This window comes from Engraulis encrasicolus, chromosome 16, assembly GCF_034702125.1.
Source record: "Engraulis encrasicolus isolate BLACKSEA-1 chromosome 16, IST_EnEncr_1.0, whole genome shotgun sequence".
Classification (NCBI taxonomy): domain Eukaryota; kingdom Metazoa; phylum Chordata; class Actinopteri; order Clupeiformes; family Engraulidae; genus Engraulis; species Engraulis encrasicolus.
The window spans coordinates 26,430,628-26,444,501 of NC_085872.1; the positions used below are offsets into that span (position 1 = coordinate 26,430,628).

Consider the following 13,874-nt stretch of genomic DNA (forward strand, 5'->3'; position numbering starts at 1 on the left):
TTTCAAGTCGGTTCAAGTGGTAAGCATGAGCTTAGTTGTGTTTACTATTTTCCTTGTTAGTCACAGAGATTTTTTATATCCTGATATTTTTTGCATTGCCTTGCCAAAACCTTCATGGGCTTGCAGTTTTCGAAAGTTTCTTTTCCAAAGTAATTGTGTTCACTCATTATTATAGTTCTGCATCAACTCACAGTAATTGGTAACTCCCAATAGTAAGGCTTTGTGTTAGTGTGTGGCTCTCTGTATTGCTGTCTCATCATCCCAGTGTTGTTTTAAGATTGCTTTTGTGGCCACTAACTGACAAGGGCAGCTTCAATAAGTGTTAAGCTCTTTGGTCTAACGTTGGTAGGCTCTTGTCTCCTCCCCTTGCAGTCTATTTTAGGGTCTTTTAGCTCTTCCAGTGTTAAAGGTCAGCTCCCTGTATGTTTTTTTCTTGTTGTATACATGCCTGATAACTACACGGCTTTGCCCAAGTTTGTAATAATTTAGAGGATTAAAAACAGCATATTTGACATGGTCACTAATTAGACATATCATTGTTTTAATCTCTAAAGGATTCCAAGCAGAAGAAAAAGTTGCCGCTAAGCCACGTAAGTCTTTTTCTTTTTTTGTCCTTTTTAAAAAAGATCTCATATTAACAAGTAAGGAGCTACTACTGTAGGTGCCGCTAAATTGCATCCATACACATGCTATGGTCACCATGCAGAATACAATCAGCTATTTTTCATCTATTCAGATGGATACTCCGAGGAGTTTGGCGTCACCTTCAAGACCGCCATCATCGATAAGTTCGGGGTGTCCTTCGGCGTGGAGGGCCAGACCTTGAGCATTGGCAGCACTGTGGTCATCTACCCCACCGTCAAACGCTTCACACCAGAGGTGCTCTGGTACAGAAACAGTACGTATGAATTATAAGTGTTTAGTATTCACACTACAATAGCTTGTCAGGGTCAGGTTCATATTGCTTGAAATAACTTGTCTGGCTCACATGGCTCGAAATTAGGGACGAGCATTAGAAATTAGCTTTTGGCTATAAATGCTATGATGCTTGCTGTTTGGTTGTTATGCAACCTACATGTTATGTATCTGTCCCTATCAAATGAACTAAACTAAACTAAAATTCCATTTTGTTGTTTTTCTCGCTATACTATGTTTGTCTGTGTCCACTTTACTTGGCTGTGTTGGCTTGACCCTGATGCTCTCGCCATCTGCTCAGACACTCTCCTGAAGCCGTCTAAGTGGGTGTCCATGCACTGGAGTGGATTGAAGGCCACGCTGACCCTGAGCCATCTCAACAAAGAGGATGAAGGCCTCTATACCTTGCGCATCAACACCACGTCCGGCTTTGAGACTCACTCGGCCTTCGTCTTTGTGAGAGGTGAGGGGACTGCAATTGAAAAGGTTGAACACTCATATTTCTTGTACCGTGCCATCAAGTTATAGTGCATTTCCAAGCCTTTTAAAAACATTGCTGGTTGAATTTCACTTAATAAGGTTTTAAAAGGTTTTGTCTGATATCTAATGTGTACCTTAATGGGCAAATGTGCTAACGAAACACATGAAGATTAACTGAACAAGCTAGCCGCTAGCTGAACCTGTTCTAGATCCCCACACTGAGAGATTTACGTAGGGCCCTGTGTCTTTAACGGAGACATTCCCCCTCCTATTGGGTTACCTCCTTGGGAATGCTGGGTCTATATCTGTCCCCCACATCACCCCAGGCTGTTCAGAAACAGGCCATGTGAACATTAGTCCTTTAAACTGTGAGACTAAACAGAATCAAAGCCCACTCGGATTTAAATGCCAATATTACATGGGCCGTGGGCTTGCCCTGCATATTGATCAGTAGAATTTGATTGCTGTGGAATTTAGTTGCGAGAGGCGGTGATATGGTATGTTTGAGGAGACTGTCAGAGTGGAGTAGGGTTGCCAACTGTCAAAGGACAAAAGTACGGTACATTTCATCGAGGCGGGGGGTTAGGAGGTCCTCCCCCAGAAAATGTAGCTTTTCTTAGATGTAATTTCCTGCATTCTAACGCATTTTAACGTCCCGTGTCCCCTTTCAGCTCAATACGGAACCCATACTTTTATCTCTAAATAAATACTGGATGATTCCGTATTTCAAAGGAACCCTAGTGTGAGTGCCTAGTGTGGAGTGTGGAGTAAATGTATTTGCACCATAAGAGGAGTAGTAGCCACCTCTACTGTCAAAGTGTCATCTGTGTGTGTGTGCGTGCGTGCGTGCGTGCGTGCGTGCGTGCATGCGTGTGCGCGTGTGTGTGCATGTGTGCATGTGTCCGTGTGCGTGTTCGAATATGTGTGTGTCTCAGATGCCGACGTGGATGAGGAAGGTGCCCCTGTTGCTCCACTGGATGTGAAGTGCCATGATGCCAATAAAGACTACGTGGTAGTGACGTGGAAGCAGCCAGCCGTGGAGGGCAGCAGTCCTATCGTGGGCTACTTCATTGACAGGTCATTTTTATTTCTCCCTCGGGGCGTCATTTCTGCCCGTCTGTCTGTTGTTGTGAAAGAGACTCTGCTTGGAAGATTAGTTGAAAACCCACAGATAGCACCCCACTGGAGTTGAATGCGTTTGAAGTATTTGGGATAGTTTTGAAGGTGCCCCAGAGTATGAGTTCTCACATATTTTTTTCAGCACGATTTCAGTTTTGCCTGAAGACAGAGGTATCTCTCGTTTGATCAGCTTGCTTGCCTGCCCCCTGAATACCAGAATGTGAAAAAAACACTGATCTCTGGAGACCACATTGGGGTTGTAAGCGTCAGACAAACACTACGTGTGCTGTGTAGCAAAGAAACATTACATTGCTTTCAGCATGTTGATGGCCTGTACACACTATGAAAGTGACTTCATACATTGTCACAAATATGTTGCATCATTGCAATATTTTTCACCATTTAAAATAAATAAATACAATAGAATGGTTTAGCAGCCCGCATGATGATGATGATGATGGTGATGATCTTTTCTTCCTCGTTCCATATTTTGCTGCATGTCTTGTATGAAATTGTGCTATACAAGTACAGTTATTATTATTATGATGATGATGATGATTATGATGACGATGATAATGATGATGATGATGATGAGGAGGAGGATGAGGGTGATGATGGTAACCTCCATGTTTCCATTGCGTGCGATGAGACGCGTTTCGGCGTTCTGCCTTCCTCTGTGTAGTAAAGAAACCTATGCATGGTGCGACCTTTTCTCATTTTTCAGTTTTACAATATTTTGGTCAGCACCCTTAAAAGAAGAGAAAAACTGTTGGGTGACGCCTGCTCCAACCTTGATGTCCATTACGTGTACTTACACACAGGTGTGAGGTGGGCCAAACCCACTGGGCCCAGTGCAATGAGTCGCCGGTGAAGTACGCCCGCTTCCCCGTGACGGGCCTGGTGGAAGGCCGCACCTACATCTTCAGGGTGCGCGCCATCAACAAGTTTGGCGTGAGCCACCCCTCCCGTGTCTCCGACTCGGTGATCGCAATGGACCCCTTCGACCGTGCCCGTTTGAAAGGTCAGACGTCTGACTCCACACCTACCAGCCTGCTTCTCAAAGAGATGCTGTGTTGCGTCTAAATGAGGGTTGATAAATACATCATAAATTGTATTTGCTGTTTAATAAAATCTACTTTATTCATGTGAAGGTCAAGCGCGTGTAAATGTGTGTCTGTTATTATAGTTGAATTTTACTGACTGAGCTGAGCTTGGATAGGGTAAAAGGACAATTTTACACTATTTCCTTTCACCATGAGTTTAGTTAACAACCTGAATTGATTTTCACAAGGCGTTTAATATATTATTATGGCCTGATATACATCTTGTTTTACCAGCGATCTCTACTTCTTTCACTTGTTCAGCTGGACCCTCTGCTCCATGGACTGGGATGATCAAGTTCACAGAGGAGGAACCTGCAGGTATTGTAGGGCACACAGGAACTAACACATGGCCACCAAACAGATAAGAAAACGTTAAATCAGGGTAATTGTATCCCAGAGATCTTTATAGTCAAAGTTGTAAGGGGTTAGTTGGTATCAGACACATGTGACTATCATCATTTGAAAGGGCATGTTTTGTAGTTTATTGTGATATATGACTTGGACAAGCCCACCCCGCCCCCATTTTTTTCATATCAATTTTACATTTGCAATACAGTATTTATATTTTCTGGGGACCTAGTTGTTGTCAAGTTGACCTTGCTAAAGTTCTGGAGACAACCCAGAGTGTTCCTCAGGCTATCCACAATCCACTGTATCCATCGCAGTTCCTCCCTCCAGTAATACATCTTCATCAGTCTCATCTCTGATGTTGTTGAAGTTGTTGTTGTTGTTGTCGTTGTCGTTGTTGTTGTTTCCCCTGGCAGTGGGTGTGGTGCCTGGCGAGCCGACTGACCTGGCTGTCATTGAGGCCACCAAGAGCTACGTGGTGCTGAGCTGGAAGCCCCCAGTGCAGAGGGGCCACGAGGGCGTGATGTACTACATCGAGAAGGTGAGGAGGGGTCGCCTGCGACCGCCAGACGCCTGTTGTGATCAGTTATCAGTGATGCTTGGCGCTGAGGGGGCATCTGTAATGTTTAATAAGCTGTGTACCAATTAGCTTTAGCAAAAGGACGTTCCAGTCATGTGGAAAGAATTTGTGTGTGTATGCCTGTGTGTGTGTGTGTGTGTGTGTGTGTGTGTGTCTGTGTGTGTGTGTGTGTGTGTGTGTGTGTGTGTGTGTGTGTGTGTGTGTGTGTGTGTGTGTGTGTGTGTGTGCGTGTGTGTGTGTGTGTGTGTGTGTGTGTGTGTTTGGCCGTGGGGAGGTTTTTGGGGGGCTGTGCATGTGTGTGCGCATGCGTATGTGTCATGAGTGAAAGTGTGCGCGCGCGTGTGTTTACGCGCGTGTATGTATGGCGTGCATGTGTACTGTATCTATGTGTGCTTCAAATGGTGACAAGCTTAATACCAAACAACCCACCACCTGTCTTCTTCTTCCTCTTCACAGTGCATTACTGGTTCAGATAACTGGCAGAGGGTAAACTCTGGCATGCCATCCAAATCCCCACGCTTCGCTGTGTTTGACCTGGCCGAGGGCTCGTCCTACAACTTCCGCGTGCGCTGTTGCAACTCCGCCGGCGTCGGGGAGCCCTCCGCTCCCACTGCAGCCACCACTGTGGGAGACCATCTCGGTGAGTAGGTCAAAGGTTTTCCAGAGAGGTGAAGAGGTCAAATTCACAAAAAAACTATTTAGCTGGAGCGGTGGCTATTGTTATTCTGTATCAATGGCTGAACTATGGCTGAGGTTGCTTTGGGGTTTTGTGAAGTTATCAGTAAGCTGTTTCTGTTTCTTGTACTCTGGTTTTGGAAAAGGTCAAGGAGTTTGACCAGTGTATGTGTGGAGGGTGTGGTGGGGCTTTGTGTTCAGTAACAGATGTAGGTATGTAGATGTAGTAACAGGTGTAACAGATTCAGATTCCGCTAACCAATGTATTTTTGAGCTCTAATGCATTTGCATTAGGTAAGGCAAGTCAGCTTTATTTATATTGCACACTAGGGTCTTAATGATGTTTGGAATTATGTGGTGGTTTTGACTCATGTTGGAATATATAAAAGAAAGCTTGCACAAAGAATACAAGGCAAAACTTTGACCAGTTTCATGCACAGAATGTTTGAAAAGATACTGTGTGTTAACTCAAGAGTCCTGTGTGATTTAACTCATGACAGGAAAATGTATGCAGCATTCATAAACCGTGGTTGTGTTCCCTCGATTATCCACTGCATTCTTCACGTCTTCTTTTTGAGATACAGCTCCTCTGAGTACATGCAGTTGCTTCTTCATTCTTTCCATAGCTAGCAGTTGTTGAGAAGCAGTTGTTGAGTCAGCCTTTTGACCTTCATGGGTTTATAGGAAAATCAATGGATGAAAGAAACTGTTTAAAAATGTGAACTATTTAAATATTTATTTTTAAATGTGGACCTTAAACAATGATGGTTTGTGTATGTGTGCGTGTGTGTGTTGCTGTGGACATGCGTGCATGTCTGTCTGTCTGTCTGTCTGTCTGTCCTCCAGTCGGCTCACCTGTCTGCCCTGTCTTTCTGTGTTTCTATGTAGTATCTGTTTGTACAGCCCTGTCAGTGTAACATCGTGTACTGATGGTGTGTTTTGTTTTCCCTGGCCAGACCTGCCGTCCGCCCCAGGCGTGGTGGTGCCGGTCAGGAACACTGCCTCGTCTATGGTGGTGAGCTGGGCCAAGAGCAAGGATGTTAAGCACCTCGTGGGCTATTACATCGAGGTCAGCGTGGAGGGCAGCAACGTGTGGGTGCCCTGCAATAACAAGCCCGTCACGTCCACAAGGTACCACCAATCAAAGTGGCACGTTGCATGATTTGATGGACTGTTACTGTCAACGGAGGACGTTTGGGGAGAGAGAGAGAACGCAGCGTTATTGATTACGTTCAGGACCAGACCACGGGGTGTTTGTCTCCCAAAATGGTTGTTACTGTAGAGTGTTTTATGTCTGGTCCGGGACACATGGGGACATGTGGTGATAAAATGGGCCAAGTCGCACATCTTTTGAGGTCTTCTTGCATTTCCTGCTGTGTAGGTTTGTGTGCCACGGGCTGAACACCGGGGATAAGGTGGTGTTCAGGGCGAAGGCGGTCAATGCCTCTGGATACAGTACATCTTCCCCTGCATCTGAGCCTCTGCTCGTTAAAGCAAGCGTTGGTGAGTACCCAAGTAAAAAAAAAGTGTACTTAATATATACTTAATAAGTACGTTTTATTGTATTTAAAGTGTACTTCAAAAGTGTGTATTTAAAGAATGTTATTTTGGGACAACTTATAGTATACTTAAATGTACTTGAAATATAATTAAGTAGAGCTTAAACACATTTTAAGTTGACTTTTTTGTACTAAAATTAAACTTTGTATAAGTGTACTTAATATACTAAAAATATATTTAACTTTAAGTACATTATAAGTATACTAACCAAGTCACTTTAAAATGTGTTTAATGTTTACTTTAGCATGCGGATAAGTGCATTTTAAGTACATTAGAAATCTATTTTAACGTCATGAGAAAGTACTTTATAGTATACTGCAGAAGTACATACTTAAGTTGTGTTATTTTGGGACAACTTATAGTATACTTAAATACACTTGAAATATAATTAAGTAGAGCTTAATCACATTTTAAGTTGACTTTTTTGTACTAAAATCAACTTTGTACAAGTGTACTTAATATACTAAAAACATACTTAATTTTAAGTACATTATAAGTATACTAACCAAATCACTTTAAAATGTGTTTAATGTGAACTTTAGCATGTGGATAAGTGCATTTTAAGTACATTAGAAATCTATTTTAACGTCATGACAAAGTACTTTATAGTATACTGCAGAAGTACATACTTAAGTTGTGTTATTTTGGGACAACTTATAGTATACTTAAATACACTTGAAATATAATTAAGTAGAGCTTAATCACATTTTAAGTTGACTTTTTGGTACTAAAATCAAACTTTGTACAAGTGTACTTAATATACTAAAAATATATTTAACTTTAAGTACATAATAAGTTTACTAACCAAGTCACTTTAAAATGTGTTTAATGTGAACTTTAGCATGCGGATAAGCACATTTTAAGTACATTAGAAATCTATTTCAATGTCATGAGAAAGTACTTTATAGTATACTGCAGAAGTACATACTTAAGTTGTGTTATTTTGGGACAACTTATAGTATACTTAAATACACTTGAAATATAATTAAGTAGAGCTTAATCACATTTTAAGTTGACTTTTTTGTACTAAAATCAAACTTTGTACAAGTGTACTTAATATACTAAAAACATACTTACTTTAAGTACATTTCAAATATTCACAAAAATCGCTTTAAGTACATTTTAAGTGTATTGACTCTAAATGTATTTTAAGTATACTACAAGTAGATTTTACTTTAAGCACATTTCAAATATATTTATTTTAAGTACACTTTAAATATATTTCAAAAGTATATGAGAAAAACATTAATGTAATCCCCAGTTACTCATTTCCATTGTACATTGTCTTGTTCACAACCATCAGCCATTCACATGAACCTTCCTTTCACCTTCACTTCAGACAACAACCACTGCCTCAACCAGGATTCGAACCCACAATTCACTGAACCACAGACCTGCACTCTAACCACTAGACCACAACTACCTGTTCTTTGACAGGCACAATTACGTTCTTGAAGTAATAGTCTTGAGTAGTACACTTTAAGTATACTTTTATATACTTAATTATAATACTTAGAAATCATTGGTGGTGGTATGCTTTTATCGAATTAAAGACACTTTTACATGTTTATTTTGTGCACCAAAAAGTACACTTAAAGTGCACTTAATACACTAATAACACAACTTAAGTACAGACTTCAGTATTGTGCTTAAAAGTTTAATAGGTAAGGCCTTACATGCCTTTTTAAGATCTGTTTGTGCTCTTCAATATGGTGTTTTTACCATGAAAATACATTAACAAAATGGAAGGTGGAAGGTTATTTAATGTTACAAAGCATAATGAATAAATAAGCCTAGGTTAAAATACACTAAAATGATGGTTTAAAAAAGTACCCAGGTGAAAAAAGTGTACTTAATATACTTAATATACTTAATAAGGATGTATTTTTGTATTTAAAATATACTTCAAAAGTGTGTATTTAAAGAATGTTATTTTGGGACAACTTATAGTATACTTAAATACACTTGAAATATAATTAAGTAGAGCTTTAACACATTTTAAGTTGACTTTTTGGTACTCAAAATCAAACTTTGTACAAGTGTACTTAATATACTAAAATCATACTTAACTTTAAGTACGTTTCAAATATTCTTTCTAATACCAAACTTTAGCACATTACTTTTAAAATACAAATACACTTAAAATACACTTAAAATATACTACACTAACAGTATGTTTTCAAATACAATACTTAAGCACATTACTTTAAAAATACAAATACACTTAAAATACACTTGAAGTGGTTCAAGACAACAAGAAAAATAACATAAAATCTTTATAAGTGAGTACATTTCATTAAAGACAATTAATATTAGTGTCAAAAAGGCAATATAGTAAGTATGCAAAAAAATATGCATATTTGTAAAGGTCGTAAAATAAAGTTTAGGTATATATAACTGATAATGTATATTTTCTAATACTATGTTTGAGTACATTTTTTAAGAACAAAGTTTAATACATTAAACTAGCAGTACATTTTCTAATACCATACATTACTATAATGGTGTACTGTGTATGATTTTTTGTAGTTTATTTCCAAAATTCATGCTGGAAAAAGGGGAGTCATTCATCATCATCATAAATTGAGGTTCTTGTCCATGTTCCAGATATAGACATTTTTTGCTAGGAAAATGACTGTACTTTGGCCAGTAATTAGTTTATTTATTTTGTAAATATAGTTACAATACATTTAAATACACAACACTAATAGTGTATTTTCTAAAAACAATCTTTAGCACATTACTTTAAAAATACAAATGTACTTAAAATACATTTAAATACAATACACTAAAAGTGTATTTTATAACACTACACTTTAACACATTACTTTTAAAATATAAATGTACTTAAAATAGACTTAAAATAGAATATACTAATAGTATATTTAACAATACCACACTTAAGCACATTACTTTAAAAATACAAATGTATTTACAATACATTTAAATACAATACACTAACAGTGTATTTTTTAATAAAACACTTTAGCACATTACTTTTAAAATACAAATGTACTTAAAATAGACTTTAAATAGAATATACTAATAGTATATTTAACAATACCACACTTTAGCACATTACTTTAAAAATACAAATGTATTTACAATACATTTAAATACAATACACTAATAGTGTATTTTATGATACTATACTTTAACACATTACTTTTAAAAATACAAATGTACTTAAAATAGACTTTAAATTGGAATATACTAAAAGTATATTTAACAGTACCACACTTAAGCACATTACTTTAAAAATACAAATGTACTTACAATACATTTAAATACAATACACTAATAGTGTATTTTATAATACTACATTTAAGTACATAACTTTTAAAATACAAAGATACTTAAAATACACTTAAAATATAATACACTAATAGTATACTTTATAATGCTACACTTTAGCACATTACTTTTAAATACAAATGTACTTAAAATACATTTAAATAGAATATACTAATAGTATATTTAACAATACCACACTTTTGCACATTACTTTAAAAATACAAATGTATTTACAATACATTTAAATACAATACACTAATAGTGTATTTTATAATACTACACGTTAACACATTACTTTTAAAAATACAAATGTACTTTAAATAGACTTAAAATTGAATATACTACTAGTATAATTAACAATACCACACTTAAGCCCATTACTTTTAAAATACAAATGTACTTAAAATATATTTAAATACAATACAATAATAGTGTATTTCATAACACTACACTTAAGTACATGACTTTTAAAATACAATTGTACTAACAATACATTGAAATACAATACACTAATAGTGTATTTTATAATACTACACTTAAGTACATAACTTTTAAAATACAAAGATACTTAAAATACACTTAAAATATAATACACTAACAGTATACTGTATAATGCTACACTTTAGCACATTACTTTTAAAATACAAATGTAGTTAAATTAGACTTAAAATACAATATACTAATAGTATATTTGACAATACTACACTTTAGCACATTACTTTTAAAATGCAAATGTACTTACAATACATTTAAATACAATACATTAATAGTGTACTGTATTAATACTACACTTAAGTACATAACTTTTAAAATGCAAAGATACTTAAAATACACTTAAAGTATAATACACTAATAGTATACTTTATAATGCTACACTTTAGCACATTACTATATAAAATACAAATATACTTGAAATACATTTAAAATATAATACACTAATAGTATATTTGACAATACTACACTTAGCACATTACTTTTAAAATACAAATATACTTAAAATACATTTAAAGTACAATACACTAAACAGTATTTATTTTATAAAACTATATTTAAGTACATAACTTTAATAATACAAATTATTTTAAAATATATTTAAAATACACTTAACTATAAGTATATTTTTAAATACCATACTTAAGTACTGTACTTGATAAGTAGAGTGTACTTAAAATATACTTTCAGAAAATTAAATATATTTAAAGTACACTTAAGTACACATTTTTTTGACCTGGGTAGGCCTTCGATCCCACGTCATACACTACACACAATGATTAAAATTGCATTGAGTGCAGCTATCACTGAAGCAGCTAATGTAATTTTGATGGGCTTCTGCATGTGTGAATGCGTACCATTATTGTGCAAGCCAAAGATCACAGTCATTTTCATCTGTAACTGTTTGTGGATAATTGACAAGTTGATGCCATGGCCAGAATAACACCTGAGTAAATAGCAGTGCTTGCGTCATTTTGTCTTACTTTATAATTCCATCTTATCTGACCTTGCTCTAAATAATTGGAATATTTTTTATTATTTACATCCCTCTGACATTTGATAACCAATGTTGTAAGTGCAGGAGTTTAAATGATTGATTAGATGCTGTGTATTTTAGTAGTGAGCATGTCGTGCGTGCTGTGTGGAGAATGGCTGTGTTCATGTACTATTGTTGTTGTTGTTGTTGTTGTCGATTAAAAACCGAGCTAAACTGTATCAGCTAAAACCTAGCGCTATCAGAAGCATGTTCTTTAAACATGTAAATGTTTAATATAGAACTGTTCTAGTACAATGTCTCTGTAAGCTTAAGTATTAATCTCAAAATCCAGCCTGATACTGTATGTACTATATGCTTCTCTGCATGCTTGAGTTGTCTGCCATGTTTTGTTCATTCCTGTAGGCAGTGCATGACGTGAGTGAGAGCCAAAGCATGTGGACTTTAAAAAGAATGCTTCAGTACCCAAGCTGAGCCATGCGAGGCAGAGAGAGAGGGAGAGAGAGAGATGGAACGATTGTATACGAGAGTGGATGGAGATCGAGAGTAAGAGCTCAGATTGTTTCAGTTTGTGTCAGAGGTCAGCAACATGAAACCTCTGCTGCAAGGACTGCTGTGAGGTACTGTGTGATTAAAGTTGCATGAGTAGCAGCTCCAGGGAGAGCCTTGGGAGCATGGGTTTCTCAGTGTGTGTGTGTGTGTGTGTGTGTGTGTGTGTGTGTGTGTGTGTGTGTGTGTGTGTGTGTGTGTGTGTGTGTGTGTGTGTGTGTGTGTGTGTGTGCGTGTGCGCGTGCGTGCGTGCATGTCAGTGTGGGTCAGGGTGTGTGTGTGTGTGTGAGCATGCATTTGTCCTGATTTTCTTTTGGGCAGTGCCGCTTTCAGAAATGCTCATATTGAGAAAGCTGAACTGCTCCTCTAGAAACATGGATAGAGGATGCATGTGGACACGTTACCCAAGTGTCTACTCTAAAACATCTGCATGCAGAGTCCGCCCTAATGCACGCCGTACAATCTGAGGCACGCTGTAATAGTTATTGAAAGGTTAATTACCATAGCACTACTCTACTATGACATAAGTACAGTACAGGGCCTTTAGTAATGCACTACGACTCAGCCATTGCCATTCTGGTAACAAAAATGTATAACACAGTGTTTTAACAGGCAAGTAAATGATCTATGGTACTATAACAGCAGTGATAGGCAGATGCTCTTTTCTTTTCCCTGTTCGTACAGGTACACATGTACATAAGAACACAACTCCCTTGTTAGTCTCTCTCTTTTAATTTTAGGTGCTGGTTATACGTATGAACATATTTTTAAATGGGGATATTTTTAATCGGTTTACGTATAAACATGACGTGAGTAAAGATGAAAACGCTCTCTGTTTGCGTGTAAAGAAAGGCCAAAGCCAATGACTCTTGAAAAACATTCATATACGTATGAATAACATATACGTGAGAACAGCTTCTGAGCTGCATGCACGTAAAAGACATTGCACCAGGTACTGTGTTTGAAAATGTTCTTGTTGATAAGCAACCCCACAATACCTTAGGGGCGGGGTGAACACATACAACACAGACATATCAGAAGGGAAATTTATTATTGATTTCTGTTGTTTCGCATATTTCCTAAGGCACAATTAGCAGTTAATAAAAAAATAGTTTGAAAGTGTTGTGACGTCTCTGGGGCAGCAGTGGGTGACTAACCTTGTGTATGTGTCCACTGCACCACTCCACACCATCCGCAGCTGTCTGTGGCCCACCCAGCGGTGTGCATCTGGTGGAACGCAAGCGGGACTACATGGTGATTGGCTGGAATGCCCCAGCAAAGAACGGCGGGGCTGACATCCGCGGCTACTACCTGGACTATAGGACAGTCAAGGGAGACGTCACAGGCCAGTGGCACGAGCTCAACACTCAGGCCGTCACTGACACCAAGTACAAGGTGAGTTTGGACAGGGGTTCCCAAACTTTACCATGACAAGGCCCCCCATATACCGATATGTTCAAGACAAGGACCCCTGACATGAGTCGCACCACACTATTTTTCTATACACCCCCTTTTACAACTGTAACCCCACAGGGGTCCCCGGCCCCCACTTTGAAAACCACTGAGTTAGGAGAGAGCCTGTGTCCACGTCTGTGCAATCAACTTGAGCCATTTAAGAATTTTTGTTTGGTTTCACTCATGCAGTTTTCACAAGGAACAGTGCGACACTGCTTCTTCATGGTTCACCACTTTCTTTTTTTTTCCTTGGTGCTGACGTTTCGGCAACTAGGCCTTCATCAGAGTTTGGTTTCACTAAAATATATAT

At 37.7% G+C, this 13,874-nt stretch overlaps 1 protein-coding gene across 2 annotated transcripts in view; it reads left to right on the top strand.

Annotated features, from left to right (window-relative positions):
- Positions 1–13,874, top strand: part of myom1a (myomesin 1a (skelemin)) — a 33,229-nt gene that overhangs the window by 8,503 nt on the left and 10,852 nt on the right. For both annotated transcript variants that reach the window (XM_063219161.1, XM_063219162.1), the window contains exons 8-18: positions 555–590; positions 737–898; positions 1,217–1,378; positions 2,331–2,472; positions 3,336–3,535; positions 3,879–3,935; positions 4,382–4,506; positions 5,002–5,185; positions 6,177–6,351; positions 6,602–6,723; positions 13,308–13,504. In XM_063219161.1, the coding sequence (XP_063075231.1) occupies positions 555–590; positions 737–898; positions 1,217–1,378; positions 2,331–2,472; positions 3,336–3,535; positions 3,879–3,935; positions 4,382–4,506; positions 5,002–5,185; positions 6,177–6,351; positions 6,602–6,723; positions 13,308–13,504 (1,562 nt within the window). The remainder of the gene's footprint in view (positions 1–554; positions 591–736; positions 899–1,216; positions 1,379–2,330; positions 2,473–3,335; positions 3,536–3,878; positions 3,936–4,381; positions 4,507–5,001; positions 5,186–6,176; positions 6,352–6,601; positions 6,724–13,307; positions 13,505–13,874) is intronic.